The following is a 19,936-nucleotide window of genomic DNA, read 5'->3' on the forward strand; positions in this document are numbered from 1 at the left end:
AACCATCAGCCATAAACACATCCTAATCAGTTTTAAGTTAATTGCACTTTCTCGTTTAGATAAGACTCGTTAAGAACATTCAGAACATTTGTTTCACGCTTGGGTTCTTTAAGGAACTGCATTTTAGCTAATTTATCACAACTGCATCAGTAAAATGAGGTAAATAGATTATAGTTTTATTTTTGTTTTAAGAAGTTAACGCAAAAATAAAACTAGGTTAGAGTTTATGTAATTCTGTAATTAAACAATTTTTTTTTTGTTAGTTACCTTGGAACTTACCTATGTTGAACAAATGAAATCTTTGAATCTATAAACCAATAAATAAATTTTAGATAATTGGAGATCAGGAAATTCAAAATGTTATTTTTGAAGCCTTTCACCATCTTGAATTATTTAAAACTGTTTTTATATGTGTTCTCCAAATGTACAAGGAAAGTAAATTATAAAAAAGGCCGTACACTTTTTCTTTTTTTAGTTTCTCTTTAAAATGATTACTTTGAACTTACAAGTAGCCGTACAAGTCCAAATTAGCATATTGCTTCTGATATTTCAATGTCAATTGCGACACAAGTTAAGTAAGTACTCGCAAAACTTTCTTCAAAGTAAATGTTTAATCATTTCTCACATCTAGTCCATCTCATCCTGGTCGTGACCGACATTTTTATCGAAAGTGTGCCTAAAAACTTATTACGTTACGATTTACATCATCAGGAAGTATTTGTGTCATCCACCCACCACATCCTATAAAGAGAAAAATTAAATAAAGTGATTTCTCTTCACACGCTGCGCCTGTACGATGCCGCCCTGTGTCCGGTTTACATCCGTTGCTTTTCCTTTAAAGTACTGTACAGTGTTGCAAAACTACGTTTGCCTTCGTAAAATTCTGAACGATCACGAATATAGTTCGTATCACCTTACACTAACGCCGTTTTGAGCAGGAGTGAACGGCAAAATTAAATTTGTAGAAGAGTAATGCCCGACAAGCAATAATTTATCGTTGTAAAAGATGAAAACAGAGAGAATTAAAGCTTATGTCCAAGCAGATAAGATGTAAACCATTTTGAGACGTTTAAATGATAATTTTGCAGTGAACGAACTTACGATGTGGTCTTGACCGACAAAGTTAGCATTAACAGCGATCACGTTTGCTTTTCTCGAATTTGAGCCTTTTGGTGTTTATCTGGAAGGTTTGTTGTATTGTATTTTTTTGTTTTTGACCTGCTGTTTTACCCAAAGACCTGTAGAGTATTGTGGGGGGAGGTATTACATAAAGCACGCGAGATGCAGAAAGCCGACGACTATGTATGGACCAACAATGGCGAAAGCTATTACCTGTCGATGGATTCGTAATTTTTTCGACACTTATTAAAATGATTAGTAAAATGGAGTTTACAATAAAAAAATAAATGATACATACTTATACATACAGATAGCGGTAGATCAAATATAGAGTAACAGAATTAAACTTTATGACTGTGTTAATTATGAAAATCAAAGTAGGTTTTTTTTTATTTTCTTCTTATTAGATCTTTTCTTTCCTATTATTTACTGCGGTAAATAACAATGCCAATTAAAATATAGCAATGACATCGGGTTACTTTCCATTGAAAATTCATAATTTTTTCCCAAGTGCATTTTAAAATGTACGCCTTACTCGTAGTAAACTAGGTTAGGCGTTTGTAGTTGAGGTACATGTCCTTGTTACCTTAGGCTTCATTGCTAATAGCAACACATATGTGACATATCTGAAGAGTAATGGGTTCATAGACTACGTAGTCTGCTTACTACTCCTATCAGGATGATTGGTTATTTGCCTGGCTTGTGGCAAAAAAAACTTCATTATTATCTTCTGTATTACCTTTAAAGTACTTATATTTAGTCTACAATTTGTGAATAGTTAAATGTTCCATCTATTTCATAGACTAGTCATTAGTGGTTACATTATATAGCTTACGTTTTGAAAACTTAATGTGAAAACTATGGCTTGAATGTCATTGTTAAATCGAGGAACTATTACGTCAGTCAAACAAAACTTTTACTAAAGCAAGCCGGACGTATAAGAAAAAAATATACTTTCACTCCTTGCAGCATTCAAATTTGAAACAGTCTTTAACACCGAAACTGATACATAGGATTATGAACTCTATGCTTCTAAATTTAAGAACGATATTGTCATATGAGTGGACTTGAGTTTAGGTGTAACATTTAAATACTAGTATAGCAGGTTGTAAGACAATGAAGAGGTCAGAGGCTCTGGAAGTTACCTTTTAATGCTGATTGTCAGTATTTTATGGGTGATTTGGCTTGTTATAAAGAAATTAAATTTTGTATTTTTATGATATAAGTGATTTAACAAGTATATGTACCTACTGTACTACTACTGTACTGTAGATTTGGATGATCTATGTAAATGTGTCTTCCTCTTTCAAATTTTATAATACCTCATTTACTTTTTGGGCCATCGACTATGGAACTCTCTCCTTGTTGAGTTAAGACGTTCTCAGTCAATTACTTCCTTTAAATCAAACCTTAAGGAATACTATCTTTCCCTTCTTTAGTTTTTTATTATTATTAACACTGTTGTTTCTTTATTTAATATATACTTTTATGTGTATGTCTATGTATGTTTATGATTATACGTATTTATGTTTATCTATATTAATATTTCGTCGGGTGACAAGCAAAAGTCACTAACTAACACCATTGAAATTATTGGACAATAAACCGTGTTAGAAGTGTAATAAAGTACATTGTTACTTTAATTTTTTATAGTACTTAGTGACTTTTGCTTGTCACCCGACGATTTAATGTTGTTTGGTTATATTCAATACGACTTTTCATATTTTTTCTTTAGACCACCTACCGTCTTTGTTTATGTTACTGTACATTTATTGTAAACTACGAGTGTGTGAGGTATGCAATTAAGAGTATTGTATTGTCACTATATGACTTTTTTACTTACTGAATACAAAAATATAAATGTACATGTAAGTACAATGCACCTAAAGGTGTGTTTCATAACATTGCTAAATCTAATATTACATGACTTAATAACACCAATTGCCATGCAAATAAAGAAACAATGGCTTTCATTGCCCTCAAATTTGCTTCGATTTCCACGTTCCTAAAAAAATTACGTCAATTACACAACATGATGTAACATGCAAAACATGTGGTAGATCGTTCTCACAGATATGTTCCAAATCGCACTCAAATTTTCACCCTATTGTTGTTCGGACGTGGGAAGACCCCGTGACGAGGCCCTAACAATGGCAAAGTTCACCGAGACATAACAAGGAAAGTCTATAAGAATACTGGGGTTTGTTACAATTTCGTTATACGTAACATTCGACCCATTCTTGCCGGTGGTGTTTGCAAAAAACCGTGCAAATTTTGAAATGTTTTGAAAAATGTCTTCGTCGCTCCGTTTTACGTTTGTTTTCTTAGTTCTTACTTTAGTCGAAGTTATACCTATTCAGTTGCAAGAAGGTGAAGAGTTGAAAGAAAATAATGTTGAAAATGCGGAATTAAATGACTGTGTCAGTGTTCAAAGAAGTACGGAAGTTGGAGTTTGCTTTGGCAAAGAGGTGCTCAAGAACTTAGACAAATATGATGAAGCGGAATCTTTCAGTTTGGCTAATGGGATATCGTTCGTCAGAGATGAAAAAACGCCAAGGCACTTTGGAAGCTTTCTTGACAAAGATCCAATGGATTTCCGGTATTTAATTTAATCCATCCAATTTATCGAATCGAGCCGTGTAAGATAGCTTTTAACTAATACAATAACTGTTACATAAAAAAAAAAACAGTTTAAATTTTAATTTTAACACAAATATGTCATAAGTCCAAAAGGCGATTAAGTCCGGTATTGGTTTTAAAAATTATGAGTGAATATCGTATTAGTTTGAATCACCAGATTAACTCTTAGTCCATTTACATCTTTTTACAAAGAAAATTTAATTTTGATCAGGGCCAAATTACTAAGTTGGCATTTATCCCCTAATTGTAAATAGATATATTTGTAGCATATCTTACCAAAACATAATGGTAACAAATCATAATCTTATTACATTTCACTACAGTGAAGTGATTCTCTACAAATCCATTAAAAAACCTAATAAGTGTAATAAGCTGGTGGTACTGGTGCTCGACGCAGTCCCAGTATATGTCATCTTGAAACGTAAGTCATATTCAATAAAGGTGACAGCAGGGTGTCATCTATTGGGCATTTCGAGGCACTAGTACCACCACCTTATGGTAACATTTCATTTCTAACCGCAGCTGCAGTACCGGTACTGAATGCGTCGCTGTCATTGTCAATTTCCATAGTAAAATTGACAGTAATGCAGCTGCGGTTAGAAATGGAATGTTACCATGGAATGTGTCAAAGTCAAAGTGTTTTTATTTGTGAGTAGGTATATGTCAAACTGATGACAGTGGCGGTAAATAAATATTTGTAGCACTACACCCTGCCTGATGGCGTACAAAAACTTGAATTATTTCCTTACATACTAACATGCGAAATAAATTTACATATCTATATAATATACTTACTTAGTTATTATTAATATTAAAGTCATATCAAATCAGAAGCATTAAAATTATACAGCAAAAATTCCGAAATAGTGTAAAAACAAATAATCAATTAAAAATGACAGTAGTTTGTGCTTAAACTGATTTATGGGTAACATTCTGAATGGGACAGGCAATTTGTTATAAATCTTACTAGCTAAGCAGAACACACTTTTGCGCATTAGGGCAGTTTTTGCGGAAACAGGAAAGAGATTCTGAGGATACCTGGAATCTCTAGCAAATACCTCAGAGACCGTCCTGGATAAAGACATTCAATTTACGCAGTTAGTTAATACGGAACCCTACATGGATAAGACTAATTCCTTAATCTTAGATTCATAGATCAATTCGAATCTTATGTTAATCATTTTTATTACATTTCATTATAGTTCTATGATGGAAGATGCAAGCAACTTAATTTCAAAGAGATCGCTGCACTGGGACCTTAGCGGTCTTTACCCCGGTCTCGTGATGCGAATCGGTCCCACGTTAGCCAATGGAATATTAGAATTCGTCATGGACCCAAGGGTGAAGGATAGGGCATATCATCATCAGCAGCATGGTGAAATGTCTACAGGTAAGTTTAAATTAATGTAGTACCTATTAATTAAATATCTCATGTTCATTTGGTATCAAGTGGTTAACATGTATACGGTTTTTCTGAAATACTCTGCAGCAAAATAAATACTCTGCAGAAAATTATTATTCATGATAGGACTCGTAACGCCATCTACCTAAAAACCTTGAAAGTATTTCAGAAGTTACTTTCGTTTCAAGGTAGCGTTAACATTGAACTTGTCTGTAGGGCGCCATCTACCGAAAGAGACTGGAACTTTTACAAGGCCATACTTAGGTTGTATTTGTAAATCATGGATCAATAATGATTACACTAGAAAAATATCCGAAGGCTTTACAAACAATCAGTGCTTCGAAACCAATGAAGTTTAGATTATTTTTATAAGCTCGTTAATGTCACTATCCAAAGAGACGCTTTACCATAAATAGGAATATTAAAGTAAGTTTTGTGTTGGAAAACTATTAAATACATTTGACTTTATTTTTAATTTAGACCGTTTTATAAGTAATAAAGGATCTAAAAGTTTAACTCAGAAAAACAATAAATAGGCTCTATACAGATTCTTAAAATGTAAGTTTTATAAAAAAAATATGTGTGAAGTTATTTATATTTTATGTAAGTACACCACATGAACTATAAAATTGTCATAATTAGGTCGACAAACATATCGTAGGCCCACATTAATATGTATAACAGTACTGGTGAGATGAATTCTACTTGCATCTTTAGTTAAAAGCAGATTAAACGCCGCAACAAAACGGTACAGTGCTCTAGTGAGCTAAACTGTAATGAATAGATAATGCCTTCAAAACGTGTGGAAAATTTTAAAAATCTGAGAAAAAAGTTTATATATGCGGGGTCAAAAATAAAAAAGTAACCATAGGAATATAGTCTAAAATAGTTCACATTTTTTGAATTTTTTTTACAGTTTTTGAACATGTCTTTATACTTATTTTTAACAACATTATAAATAACATTAATTAATCATTTTAAAACCACAATTAATTTAATGACTAACTTCGCCTTCCTTTTCTATGTACATTATTTTCTATTCCCTTTTCCAGGACGATTGCTGGCTAGGAATTTGCTTGTACCATTTCTCCTCGGCTTCAAGTTCCAATTATCGACCCTGCTACCATTATTACTTGGTCTACTTTTGATCGCCAGCAAAAAAGCATTCGTCTTGGCCAAAATAGCACTGTTAGCGGTTACAGTGTTTAGCGGAGGATCAGGTTGGGGCCATGGGTCTGGGTCTGGATATGGAGATTTCTCAAGTTCGCCTTTATCGTCATATACTTCTTATGACAGTCCAGGATATTTTCACGGACACCATGGATCAGGGGGTTCAGGAGGAGGTAAGTTGTCCAGTTTATAAATAATTTATGGTTCCGCTTTTTTATGTTTTTTCTAACTCAAATCCATTAGTATCGTTCATAAGTAGAAAAATATTCGCAGTTGCTCTAGAACATTATGTTTTTAGGTAGGTTTGTGTTCCATAAAACAAAGCAAAATTTTTCGTTATTGGAAAAATCTGAGTGGAGAGAACTCAAAATTTTAATTTGGGAAATTAAATTGGGACATACCTACATTTCTGAAAACGTCCATACAAAATTTAAATTTCACCCTTAGTAAACAGAGTACAAACCAGTTAATATCCCTAGAATTCTGGATGCCGGAGTCATAAAGAACTTTCGATCGCAGGTTCATTGACCTCGTGCCGATGCTCTATTCTAAAGCCATCGACGGCTCCTTTGACTTAAAACTTAAATCACTGCGTACGAAGTGAGCAATGTGAGTTTTTAATGGTAATATTCCTATATTTCTTTCATTTTTTTGGGTTCGAATCCCAAAATTTTAGAGTTTTTAAGTTAAGTAGAAACTAAATAAAATGGGAAAAACTCTGGGAGAAAGTATCAATCAAGTAAAAAGATAATTTAATCCTGTCTTTTTCACTGCTTTGGCTTAGTTCTTCTGGCCCCAAAAATTTAGTATTCTAAGTATTTTTTGTCGACTAATTTTAAAGTCAACAACAGCCATTCCTTATAAATGGATCATTCTCTGAGAATATGTCTGAGATTAGGGCTATTTGACATGACCCTTTTCGTACATTTTGTATGTAAATATGGGTCGCGGCAATTAGACGGCAGACATATATTTTGAGAATGACCGAAATAATTAGGTAAAAACACAACTAGGAGACAATTCGTCAATTTCTCTTTAAGAACCATTAACCTTTTCAGGATACTACCATAGACATCCTCACCATTCGGAATACTATTTCAAGTCTGCAGAACAGTCCACCGCTTCTCCTATAACGCCCGATGAACTAAAAGATAGATTAGAAAGACTATTCATCACCAAGAAAGATGAAGACCCTAATAGAGAGGCAACAAAGGTTAGAAACGCAAGGAATTTCGCTTGGACACCTATCAACGTTGGATAGAGACATAAAGTAAACTAGATTTCATTTGATGTGATAGTTGGGGGTCATAACATAGCCAGAAATATTACCTACTTTATTCTTTTTGTATTTCACAATCGAATGCGCTATGAATATATTTTACATATTTATTTACCTGCCCAACTTTTGTATTTGACGTTTTAAATTGTATAAAGTGTATTTTGTAATGATGCTGATTATTCAGTATTATTTAATTACTCTATTTACATTGTATACCAATAGTATGCTTTCCTAGCATTATATTTAATTGTTATTATTTATTCCAACAATATGTGTATTGATAATATTATTAACCTTACTTCTTTATTGCATTTGTATAATAAGTATGTAATTTTATTGTATTTTCTCATTTTCATTTAATTATTTTTAAATTTTGCTCATTCATTTCATAAACAATTATTTAGCTATTTCTATTTCCCATTTCCTTCCTTAACAATTTCTCAACTCCCACTAATTAATTTATGCAATGCTCTACTTATAACTACTTAATTACTCTTCTAGTCATTTATCATGTATATTTGTCGCCTCTCTATTTTCCCCACTATCATTCATTGTAACAATTACATTGTTATAATTATCATGTTCCTCATTGTCATTGTTTCACTTTTTATCATCCCCTGATTTGCATACATGATTAATAAAAATTCCAATGCTATCTATCGATGATTCAATTTCTCGTAACTAGTTCACATGTCCCGGTTCGAGCATCCTGTATTGTGCGGCGATTACACGCTCTAAATAGTTGGAAATGCGCTCGAGTCGTTTGTTATGAGGATGTGTTTCCGATGAAATGGGGTGAAAGCGAATTTCTTTAAGTGACGGTTTTTCACTCTGGTACGTACTAAATGTTCTCTAAGGTTTATATTTTCGTCTGATTTTAAGGTTTAAGTAACGTGTATGTTAGTCACTTTTGCGACATATTTCAGAGAACCTAGGTCTCTATTTTCGAGCACTGTGCTGAACACTTTTACTTACATTGCGGTGAAAATTTAATGTTCTTTATGTACGTGATTTTTTGTAGGGTTGCATTTTAAATACATTTGTGACTAGTGAGTTGCTTAGTAACTAAGTTATATTTGTAATTTTATGATGATTAAATGGTCTCAAATGAATAATTTAATCGACGTTGAATTGTACATTATTTATCGTAGATACGATTGTACATTGGGATGAATGTAAATTTATTCCCAGAAAATGATTTTTGTATCTGTTTCAAATAAAATTTACATTTTATCTTGTGTTTTTATTTAATTTAAAGGGACTTCTTGTTTTTTTTATAATTAATTTATTTAATAATTGACGAATCTATAATGATATTTTATTTTAAATACTTACAAGCGAAATCAAACATTTATAGACCTTAGTTCCACTCTGTCAACACCTTAGTTCCTAGCAAACAAAACAAACTAAATTACTAATTGAGCTCAAATTACTTTAAAAATGTTAAATTTAAATCCAGAAAACCTTAAATGCTGAGTAATTGGGTATGTCTCTCTGTCTTTCTCTGATGATCTCACCTAACTTGGCAAATAAACAAAAATACAAAACAATATTTATAGTTGCCTCTAGTTTTCCTTTGACATAATATTATCGGTCCAATACCCAATCTTAAGGAGCCCATAGATTAGTTACCAGTTCGCCGGACGATATCAGCCTGTTAGTTAAACTAGGTTACAGTTCCGAACAACTGACAAACTGATCGTCCGGCGAATTAGTAATCTGTGGGCCCCTTTATAGCAGCAAGTCGCGCAAACCAATATACACAGTACAATCATATCGCGACTGCGAAATGTCTACGGTGCTCAATCACAACATTAAATTTATACACACCCACCACCACATCTCCGGCATATTTCACTCGGCTTTCATGATTTTTTCATCAAATACTTACGTGCTCTGTATCGCGTGCTATATCTTCGTGATTTGTGTCGATACGATTTTGCGTGTCAATTAGAAGATTCTAAAGCTTTCTTTAGCGTAATTGCTTTGCCGTTAAAATTTAAAAGATCACAACTCTCACACGCTTCATATTTTTATATTACCTTACGATTCGAAAACTAGAACATCGCTACGTCTATGGTATGGTATGTTACATGGGTTGTTTTGTTATAAAGTTTTCTTGTTAATTAAATAGTTTGGTCTGTTAGTTAGCGGTGGATTTGCTCTGATTTCTATGTATTTGAGTTTGATCACGCATCGGGACCGGGATAGCGGATATTTGCAGCGCAAAACCGAAAAGGCGTATCTGCATATGAGTTTTATAATAGGTTATGATTTTTCTAGCTTGTGGGCATAAAGAGTTTAATAAAGCCGTTTAATAATAGATGCATTAAGTAATCAAACGGCACAAAGAAGCGTGATTGACTACGAGTATTTTATTGATTTTCCACTGTGATAAAAAAGATTGAATACGTTAGGTGGCTACATGGTAAAAACATGTTGAATCGAGTTGTGAACATAGTCGTATAAATGTGACATCTGTGGCATGCTACATGATTGTAATAAAAATAAATAAAATGAACCACATGTAGTAATAGTAGTAGTAGTAGTAGAGTATTGCAAAATAGCAAACAGAGAACTTTACACGGGACCGATTCACTTAAGTTTAAATAATTATTCTCTTACTATGTTTTACCAATTGTTACAATAAATCAATGCATTGAAATATTTCATCATACAAACGTACATACAGCCATCATATATATATATATATATATATATATATATATCGGAGCGGCCAAGGTATTCACAAATATCTGAACAAAGCCTCTATTATCAAGTTGTTTAAGCTCATGTCCACTTATTTTTGAACACCTTGGCCGCTCCAATACTGAGAAATTTCAAGTAGGTACTGACAATTATGTACCCCACTACCTCTGCTTTCCGTGACCAGAATCTTATCAGTACCAAACCTAATTAACAAGGTGTTATAAATGTCGAAATGTGTTGTAAATTAGTAGTTAGTTTCCAATTACAAGCTTCGTAAAGATGGCAATCTTTGGAAAGGCATACTGTATTTATATAAACAAGTCTACGCGTGCAGGGGGCCGATTTTTGAATTTCGACCATTCGATTTCGTCATTCGAAAATCGGTAGAAAACGGAGAAATGCTAATTTTTGAAATACGAGCGATAGAAATTGGGAATCTAGTGGTATTGACCACTCGTTTTCAATTCTATTAGTAGAATTTAAATGCCTAGTAGTGGAGATATTATTGAACGAAATACACGAAATCGAGTAATCGAATTTCAAAAATCGGCCCCCAGAATGAATAACTTTAAACGTGACAATACAAACTAGAATAAAAAAAAAAAATATTTTTGGTGATTCTAAGAGACAGTTCTAATCTCGTATTGTAGCAAATTTAGTCGTCTTTAAAAACGTCTAAGGAAGGTACTATCAAAAACTAGTCCTTTAGGGTTAGAATCACCCAAAACTAAACATAAACCGAAATTTTCGCAGGTTTTTCGATTTTTGACCAAGTTGCGTTCGGCGCTCGAGGTCACCAACTTGGATTATTCATTGGACCAACATCATAATTATAAGTCTGCAAAAAATCAGAACTAACGGATTTGAAGCAAACGCTAAAAGTATAAATTTACTGTATTCACTAGGGTATAATAAAAATACAGTGTTGATATTAATTAGTATGTATATGTCTACCAATTGGTATATATCTGTATGAAGAATGCGGCACTTATTACTTAGCGTGTACGAAATATCCGTAATATCGATAATGACTTAATGACGTGTAGTTCGTTGACGGAATCAATCGCTTTAGGTAATTAAGTGTGTGACTATTTAAAAATAGAACATGACAATACAATATGTAAATGACGATGTCAATTTGTTTTTGCAAGTTGATGGATAGATGGAAAGTTAATGATGGCCTTATTCTTTAAGATACCTACGTCAAAAGTTTGCTAAAGATACGTTTTTGCTTGCAGAAACGTCACTTTTGACACTGACATATCCGATCCATGTCGTAACTTTAGCAAATTTTTCGGCCGAATCAGGCCGATTCTCATTAAAAATACCCCGGGGTTCTCGTGTAATATGTATTTAACGAGCTTGAAAGCCAATTCAAATGTATACTTTGACATCAAAATGATATCTTTTAATTATCATTCGCGTGTGTATTTCGCTTGTTCTTCCATCTTCGTAGTTGACCAGTACGAATATTATGGTCGTTCTTGTCTACGTGACAGCGTGATAAAACGGTCTCCGTCACATTCTATCCCACGGTGTTAAAAAGTGACAGTTATTTTATCCCACTGCTGGGCACAGGCACCCTCTCCAGCGGGTTTGGGCTGTACTCCCCACGCTAGCCCAATGCGGATTGGGGACTTCACATACACCTTTGAATTTCTTCGCAGATGTATGCAGGTGTTTTATCACGTGGATAAAGATGGATAAAGCCGTAGGTAATACGCTGGCTAGCAGCCTAGCCAAGATGATAATCGTACATTAACAAACGCCAAACGAAAAAGACAATGTATTGCGATTTACAGATAACTACGAAAAACACGTGGCCATTTCCATACATTGTTTAAGTTTCGATTTGTTTCTACTGAAGATTGATATTCGGATAGGCGTCCACCGGCGGTATCATGGTCACATTTTTATCACTTGTCATGTCATGCGTGACTTTCGCACTTACACTCTAGTTAGAACCATCTTAACCCTAGAGTATATGTACAGATATAGTGCATAATTATTTTACTTTGTATTTTCACGGAAGTAGCATGACAAATACGAACGGTACCGAGAAAATACGAAGGAAAACCAATATGCTCAAGGTCACCTTTTATTTGGTTTCTTACAACGCGACTCCGATACGCGCATCACGTAGGAATACGTGGTACAGTCTACGTTAAAGATATGTTTACACTTTTCGCCTTATTACAAAGGAGTAAGGTTCAAAAGTGTAAACATATTTTTGACGTCGACTGTATCACGGTATGGTCACACTACCTCACATTAATTACGATGGTAAGGCGACCGTGAAGCATCTTTTCACTATGATTTCTAAATGCCAATACGGTGAAACATTTCTAGATACTTGCCTATGGTAATTGACATAATTTTCTTTAGCCGCTTTAGAAGATTGTGCTGTTTTACACTGAAATACTTACTAACATTTTTTTTACGTTAAAGTAACAAAATATTTACTACTTACACATTTATTGGGATTGCGAATTCCGTTTAGACCAGTCAATAAGTCGGTTTGGAACAGCAAAATTGACTTTAGGATATTGATTCAAATTTATTTATTACTTTAGTTCAGTTATTTTTTTTAATTAGGCACTAGGTCAATGAATTCGGTTTTATTAAGTGCAGGCATCTATTGTTTAATAATTCTAAGGAAGCATAATTTATTCAGCAGCTCTGAGCCTTTTTCAGAAACATCCGAAAAAAATGTTTTGTTCCGATCGGATGTATTGTTTTACCGGATTATGATTTTTTTTCACAACAAAGATTAAGGTATGAAAGTAGTTGGCATAAAAAATAAAACCACTTATCTATGTCAAATCAATATTATATTTTCATATAATTCTTATTGACTGACCATGTTAAGATAGAAATGCCAGAATGAAACAAATACACGGTTTAAGTATAATTTAATAGTCTTTTTTTCAATCTTGTTGTTCTTTTGCTTAGAATATTTTTCATCATCAAATACTTATTATTATGCTATAATAATTATAAATTAACATTATTAATAGCGTTATTATAGGTATACATTATTATTTTGTATATAAATATTCAATGTTAAAAGGTACTCGCGTAACCACCTTGCCGTTTATGCACGACAATACATTAATAGATATAGATTAAATAAATAAATGGAAAAATATATTATTCTATCTACCTATCTTAAACAGCACCTTTATAAATAAGATTAATTAATTATCTAATCTTAATCTATTTTTACAAAATTGGACACTTGAACGTGAGAACAGAAATGCACAATACCCGTCGACTAGCCTACGTTACATCTATTAATAGTATATAAATTAATAATATAAATTAATAATAGTCAATCGAAATATTCAAAACATTAATAATTACCTATTATATTTGGTGCATTTGGTTACACAGTATTATTGCATCGCAATAGATAAATACATATACATCAATTAATATTCACATATTATTACTTATTTACATAATAATGTTAATATGTTTATTATTATTAATGCCATTAAATATTTGGATTAAGCACGATATGTACGTAACATCTGAATTAATTAGCAAATAAATAACCTTAAATGTTACGGTCCCAGTGTCGTCAGGATAAAAATGATCAATAAATAAAATTAACATAATGTTAATAAATCTTTGTTTCCTATTGCTACCGCAAAAGGCCAAAACTTATTTCTGTTTTGGTTAAACGGAGAGCCGAGTCGTTGTCATAATTTTGCTTAAAGAGTCGCGGGCCTTCCTTCTTACTGTTTCTTGGCATAAGCTCTGTAAGCCCTGTCCTGGGCAGCGGCTTCGTCCTCCACGCTTCTCCTATAGTGGCCTCCAGGGCCGGTGGTGTCGAAGTCATTACCGTAATGGGACGACGAGTAAGTCTGACTGTGGCTGACCTGCGGGTGTTTCACGATCTCGTACGTCGTTTTCTCATGGGCCTCTCCCCCTGACACCAGTTTCTTCAATCCGATGATGGCCGACAGCAGCAGCGCAATCTTACCAATAAGCAGAGCCTTGCCGGCAATCAAGGCAATGGCTTGGAATGCGATGGCTAAAAATCCTCCCTTAATTGCGACGCCAGCGATGATAGGTCCGATCATCTTCTTAAGCTTGCTCCTAGCCTCGTTCATCGAGCGTCCCATGTCGGCACCCACGCTGGTCGGCGAGATGATCACTCGGTGTGTCTGTATCAACTTAGAAGTAGCTAATTGGAGATACTTATCCACTTGATCCGACTCGAGAGAGTTCAGGTCGCCTTCGGGGAGAGATGAGGGGAAAGCCCTTTGAGCTTCCGGTCTACTGACGAGACTGATGCCGTCGATGATCGGAAGGGAGTCCATCCTCGCCGCACGGTCCACTAACTTGGCAGCTTGAATCTTGAAGCACTTGACGATCTCCTGGGATTTCTCACAAGTGTCATACATCCTTCCGAGAAGCTTCATCCCCGCTCCAAAATCTGCCGAGGCCACGGCGATAACACTCAAAAACAGGACTATAGTCCCGCGGCACTCCATTTTGATTGAAACCGGTGCCCTATCTCAGCTCTGGACCGATGTCCAGCGTGTACGCTTGCGTCTATTGAAATGCACAGAAAACACATGAGCACTGGCATTTATCTATTTTCACCGGGAACTGCATTTATCTATAAATCTTTTAGAGCGTGCAATCGTTGCATCGTGTGGACGTGCACTGAGGCGTGCATGTGCATGTGGTGTGTGTGCATGTCTGGGTGTGGTGACCATGTACTGGTGGTCAGCGAGGTAGGCTCTCGCACTAAGTCTGCGTCGTGTGGTCAATGTCAAGTTCAATGCTGCGTTATCGGTCTTTGTGCAAATTATCCAGTTTTTTTCTGAAAGTATTGCGTGATTGCACTCATTTAGCGTTTTTAGATTAATGTGTTAACAAAAACCGAAATAACTTACCACAATAACTTAATATAGATAGAGTCGTTATGGATTTCACAAATATGGATTTTAAGAAAGCGTACTGTAATGTAGTATTAGTATGTTTAAGTGAGTAGTAAATTAAGCTCGGGAGAGTTGAACAATTTCTCTAAATAAAAATCGATTATGCAAAACCCTATACGGACGAAAGTATTAATTTAGACCCATTTCTTACGTTGTTACAGTGACAATCAGTATAAAAGTAGCAAGAGACCTCATACTATATATTGTCATTGTGACAAGGTACGAAATGGGTCATAGATTATAACTTTCGACTGTACAAATAGCTGTCATAGTTATATGTTACTCGTATTATGATTTGGTCAAATTGTGTTGTAATGTATGGGGAAGACAAACAAATTATAGCCAGCATTCAATGAATGTAGTATGATACCTTTGGGTATTGTGCTTTAAGCACACTAGCGTCCCTCGCCCTCCCCCTGACGCAACCCCCCCTTTTAGCATGAAATATGTTTTTTTATTTTTGAGAAAAGTATTAGAGTTAGGAAAAAAGTGTCAAGGTAAGAAATATTCCTTAATAAATTTTAAATGTTTGGTAAGACTTACCATATTCATTGCAAACTTATTCTCCGTGAGTATTTCTTTCAGTAGTATCAGGTACTATGTTATATAGAACTTTAACAAGTTTTTCAACGATAAAATTTTGTCAAAGTTCATTTAGCTATAACATCAATATAGTGCATCGAATAAAAAAAAATTAAATTAACCTTTTTTGTTAAGAATTTAATAGGGATATTAAGGATCATTTCTTTCATTGACACTTTTTTCCTATATTGTATACTTTCCCCAAAAACCAAAAAAAGCTGTCAACCGGGACATATTTATGCTAAAAGAGGAGGGTTGCGTCAGGGGGAGGAGATGGGACGCTAGTGTGCGTAAAGCACCATGCCCAAAGGTATCATACTACATTCATAGAATGCTGGATAATAATTAGTTTATCAAAAAACACAATTTGACCGAATCATTATAAGGAACGACATTTACTCAGCAGTGACTTATGAGATTTGTTTTAATTATTTGTAGGTTTGAATGGGATTTCATTTGCTTGCAGGTAGGTATTCTTTAGTTTAAAATGTCGTAGGTACGTGATGTTATCTATGAAAAGGGACCTTATTGTCGATAGCGCTTACGCCATTATTGACGACGCTCCGATATAAATACAATGCCGCGTGACGCTGTGCGCCGTAAGCGCCATTGACAATAAGGTCCCTTTTTAGCCGACTTCCAAATCCCAAAGGAGGAGGTTAATTCGGTTGTATGTTTTTTTTTTCATAAATTATGCCCCATACTCGTATTAGCAATGAAACGGTAAATAACTCATGTATTTTTTAGTCACTGGCGCATGTTTCGAAGAGTCTAGGTCTCGATTTATTTTTATCCCGTAGGTACATTGCAAGACCCAGACACTTCACACATTACCCGACTACCCAACCATTGCCAGTCACTCGAACGGGACGCATAATCTGCGCTCATTATAGATAATTGAACACTAATACTGTGCTCCAGATCTTGAGATCTATCTTAAAACACGGGACAGACTTAAGATACAAAGTAATACGCAATTACTTTATTATGTAATCGAATTTACATTTTTATATTATTACAAGCGTATTACAAATTCCTATTTAACTTGCCCTGTTAAATAGTAGCCCGTCAAATCATGGAAGCTTAATTTGACCCACTTCACGATTGAGCTGAAATTTTGCACACATGTATATCTGAATTGTTTATACGACAATGGTTTCACTCACTTGAATTTTTAGTCGCTATTGGCGACATGTTTCGGGCCCGTCGGGGGTCCTTCTTCACACACACATATATATAGGACATGTGTATATCTGATGATGGACACAGGAGGTGACCATGGGATAAACAACGCAAACTAATTTTGTTTGGGGCTGTTAGAATTGTCTTGATGGGAAGTTGCCTGTGAAAAAAAAGTAAAGTCAGCGGTAAAAACAGGACAGGCACAATCGCTACGTCATTCGAGAAGAGATTCTTTCAAGCTTTATATCTTTCTAATTCTTCCCAATTTTTTGTGTACTTTCCCCGTTCCTTGTGTATGTGTATTCTATAAATTTTATTTATTTATTTATTTATTTAAACTTTATTGCACAAAACATAAAAATAATGTACAAATGGCGAACTTAATGCCTAATGGCATTCTCTACCAGTCAACCATCGGGCCAAACAGAGACATTTTGAGAGAAATTTTGTATGTATTTACTCGTATATCCTCTATCTTTCAGGTACCTTGTTGTACACTTTGCTGCATTTGACACTTTTTTTCACTCTCCTCTCATCTACTCAAAGGTTAACTCGAAGAGATCCCTCAAAGGGATAAGTTCGCCTTAGTACTTCTTACTAATTTTACGTTATTTTTCATATGTCTACTATACACTTGTACCAAAATGATTTTTTTGCCATAAACTTACCTATTTATTAAATAGGCAGGCAGTAAAACGCAAGATTAAGTCAGGGATTTTCTAGGAAGAAATAATATAAATTGACAGGCTTACATGTACATTAGCTTTACATGCTTAGAAAATAAAAATAAAAATCCATTGACATATTTAATAAATAAAATAGATAAATAGGCAAATAGATTACTATTTAATTTTAATCTACATCGGTTCACCGGTGTGCGTAAAGGGGTTACATCCAAAAATACAGAGTTCTTTTCGCATTTATTACATACATAATTAGAGATTTTTGTGATTTTATCAATAAATAGGGTTTAACATAAACAGGTAGGTAAATTAGTACATTTCGATGCTAGTGCGGAAGGTATGTCATTACTTCACGAGTACCGAGATATCTTGCCACGAGCCGCAGGCGAGTGGCAAGACTCGGGACGAGTGAAGAATGACATTTCCGCACGTGTATCGAACGACGTTTTTTAATACAGTTGCGAAAAAATAAGAAAAACATTGTACACGTACACTAAACAAAAGTGGTAACAGTGACAGCTCGGTTAGACGTCGTCTTTAAGTATATTATATCTATGGGCGTTTGGCAGCTATTCCGTTCCATTCAGTCAACTTATTAAGAACGGAATTTTCACTATTGAATATTAAAAAATAAACGTGTTATAATGATGAAGAGGTAAGTAATTAAATATGAAATATGTAATATTTTTCGTATTCTTACATTAACGTTAGGTTTTTATGCTGATTACGACGTTTAAAGGAAACTAATATTAACACTCATCAATAAGTAGTCGTGAATTGGAACAAGTATAAATTTAAAAAAATTGGAAAAGTAAAAAGCACTAGTTCGAGATAACCAACTTTCCGCACGCTAAACAGCTACGTAAAGTAGCACTTTTTGAGCAACTGTATTAAAAAATAATTTTCACCACACTAGCTCGGAAAGGCTTCCTGGCAAAAACTGATAGCAAAGTTGCATTTTATTCACATAGTAGGGCAAAGGCAAAGTTATCAAATGCAAATTTTGAGTTGTTTTCTAATGTTTGCTGGTAAAATTGACTTTTAAATGATGATTTTGGATGACAAATATTTAATAACATTCATTTGGATTTGATTTGGTATGATTTTGTTTGATATTTTACGTTAACAACTATTAATTTTCATCACGATAAAAATTATCCTATGTGTATTAAAGACTAATTCTACGCAGACAAAATTGCAGTCATCCGATATAATCAGTAGGTACCTACATGTTTACTTAAGCTCCCAAAACACATTTTTACGAGGCTTGATTTAACTCATAATACCTAAACATTAGCTACAGCTTAAGACAAAACAGGAGCTGAGTTTTAAATATATTATGTAAATATACCCGTCTCGTTAACGGAAGCGGCTCCTAAAACTAGTGCGATAAGGACAAGGCGAAAAATCCCGCGTAAAAAGCTCAAAAATCGAGGTTTCGTACTCGACTATTTCCTCCTCCAAAACTTAACCAATCCTAACCAAACTTAGAAATCTAAATGATGATGAAATTATCTGTGTCGGACCGTTTTGATTTTTTGGCTAATTGATATCAGTTTTGAATACTACGCCTCTCATTGCGGCATAGTCAATTAGGCCATTTTGGCCATTTTTGAAGGGCTTTAGCTCATAAAACAAAAATATCAAAAAAAGCAAAACGGTCCGACACAGATATTGACAATATTAATCTGTGTTGAAAAAATCATTGCTCTTGCATCAAAACCCACGGAGGAAACAGTCGAGTACCTTTGTATGGAGAAATGACCACTCCTGTTGGCTCTTAAGTCAAAATTAATTTCATTCCTATAACTATGCATAAGTAATCAAAGCTTAGGATTACTTTCTGAAGTAACGAAAGTAAGTTAGATTTTAAAAAGTGGCAATGAATACTTACGTAGACCAATTTCAGTGAAATTATGTATGTATGTAAATTACCATACGCATGCGCGTTAAGATTTTACATGGCCCGTGCACATTCGTGTTGATGTGACAATAATCATCAACTTTTTGAGTCATTTTGATAATGAATGTACCTATTTACCATGAGAATATCATTACTTTTATGGCTCCTCTACACGATGGGCCAACGCTGGCCAATCCAAGGGACGCATTTATGCGTTAGAGGGAGCAAGTGATATTGCTATCTCATTCTACCGCTTGGCTGCGTCCCTTGAAGTAACCGGCGTTGGCCCATCGTGTAGAGGAGCATTATGCC

General features: G+C 34.4%; 2 protein-coding genes across 2 annotated transcripts; one reads left to right on the forward strand and one right to left on the reverse strand.

The window, feature by feature from the left end:
- The first annotated feature begins 3,111 nt into the window (after positions 1 to 3,111).
- On the forward strand, positions 3,112 to 7,592 carry LOC134675206 (uncharacterized). Its single transcript, XM_063533416.1, has 4 exons — positions 3,112 to 3,718; positions 4,962 to 5,149; positions 6,214 to 6,504; positions 7,390 to 7,592. Exons 1-4 carry the CDS (start codon positions 3,411 to 3,413, stop codon positions 7,590 to 7,592), a joined length of 990 nt encoding a protein of 329 aa, XP_063389486.1. The 5' UTR covers positions 3,112 to 3,410.
- A 5,638-nt stretch (positions 7,593 to 13,230) lies between these two features.
- Positions 13,231 to 15,093, reverse strand: LOC134675222 (uncharacterized). Its single transcript, XM_063533437.1, has one exon. The coding sequence runs from the start codon at positions 14,819 to 14,821 to the stop codon at positions 14,060 to 14,062; it is 762 nt and encodes a 253-aa protein (XP_063389507.1). The 5' UTR covers positions 14,822 to 15,093; the 3' UTR covers positions 13,231 to 14,059.
- Between the last annotated feature and the right edge of the window lie 4,843 nt (positions 15,094 to 19,936).

This window comes from Cydia fagiglandana, chromosome 21 (assembly GCF_963556715.1).
Source record: "Cydia fagiglandana chromosome 21, ilCydFagi1.1, whole genome shotgun sequence".
Taxonomy (NCBI): domain Eukaryota; kingdom Metazoa; phylum Arthropoda; class Insecta; order Lepidoptera; family Tortricidae; genus Cydia; species Cydia fagiglandana.

Excerpts from the sequence above, each read along its gene's own strand:
- LOC134675206 (XM_063533416.1), top strand. The coding sequence starts at position 3,411 with ATGTCTTCGTCGCTCCGTTTTACGTTTGTTTTCTTAGTTCTTACTTTA. Across the intron at positions 5,150-6,213 it reads GCATGGTGAAATGTCTACAG|GACGATTGCTGGCTAGGAAT; the intron begins GTAAGTTTAAAT and ends TCCCTTTTCCAG. Across the intron at positions 6,505-7,389 it reads ATCAGGGGGTTCAGGAGGAG|GATACTACCATAGACATCCT; the intron begins GTAAGTTGTCCA and ends TAACCTTTTCAG.
- LOC134675222 (XM_063533437.1), bottom strand. The coding sequence starts at position 14,821 with ATGGAGTGCCGCGGGACTATAGTCCTGTTTTTGAGTGTTATCGCCGTG.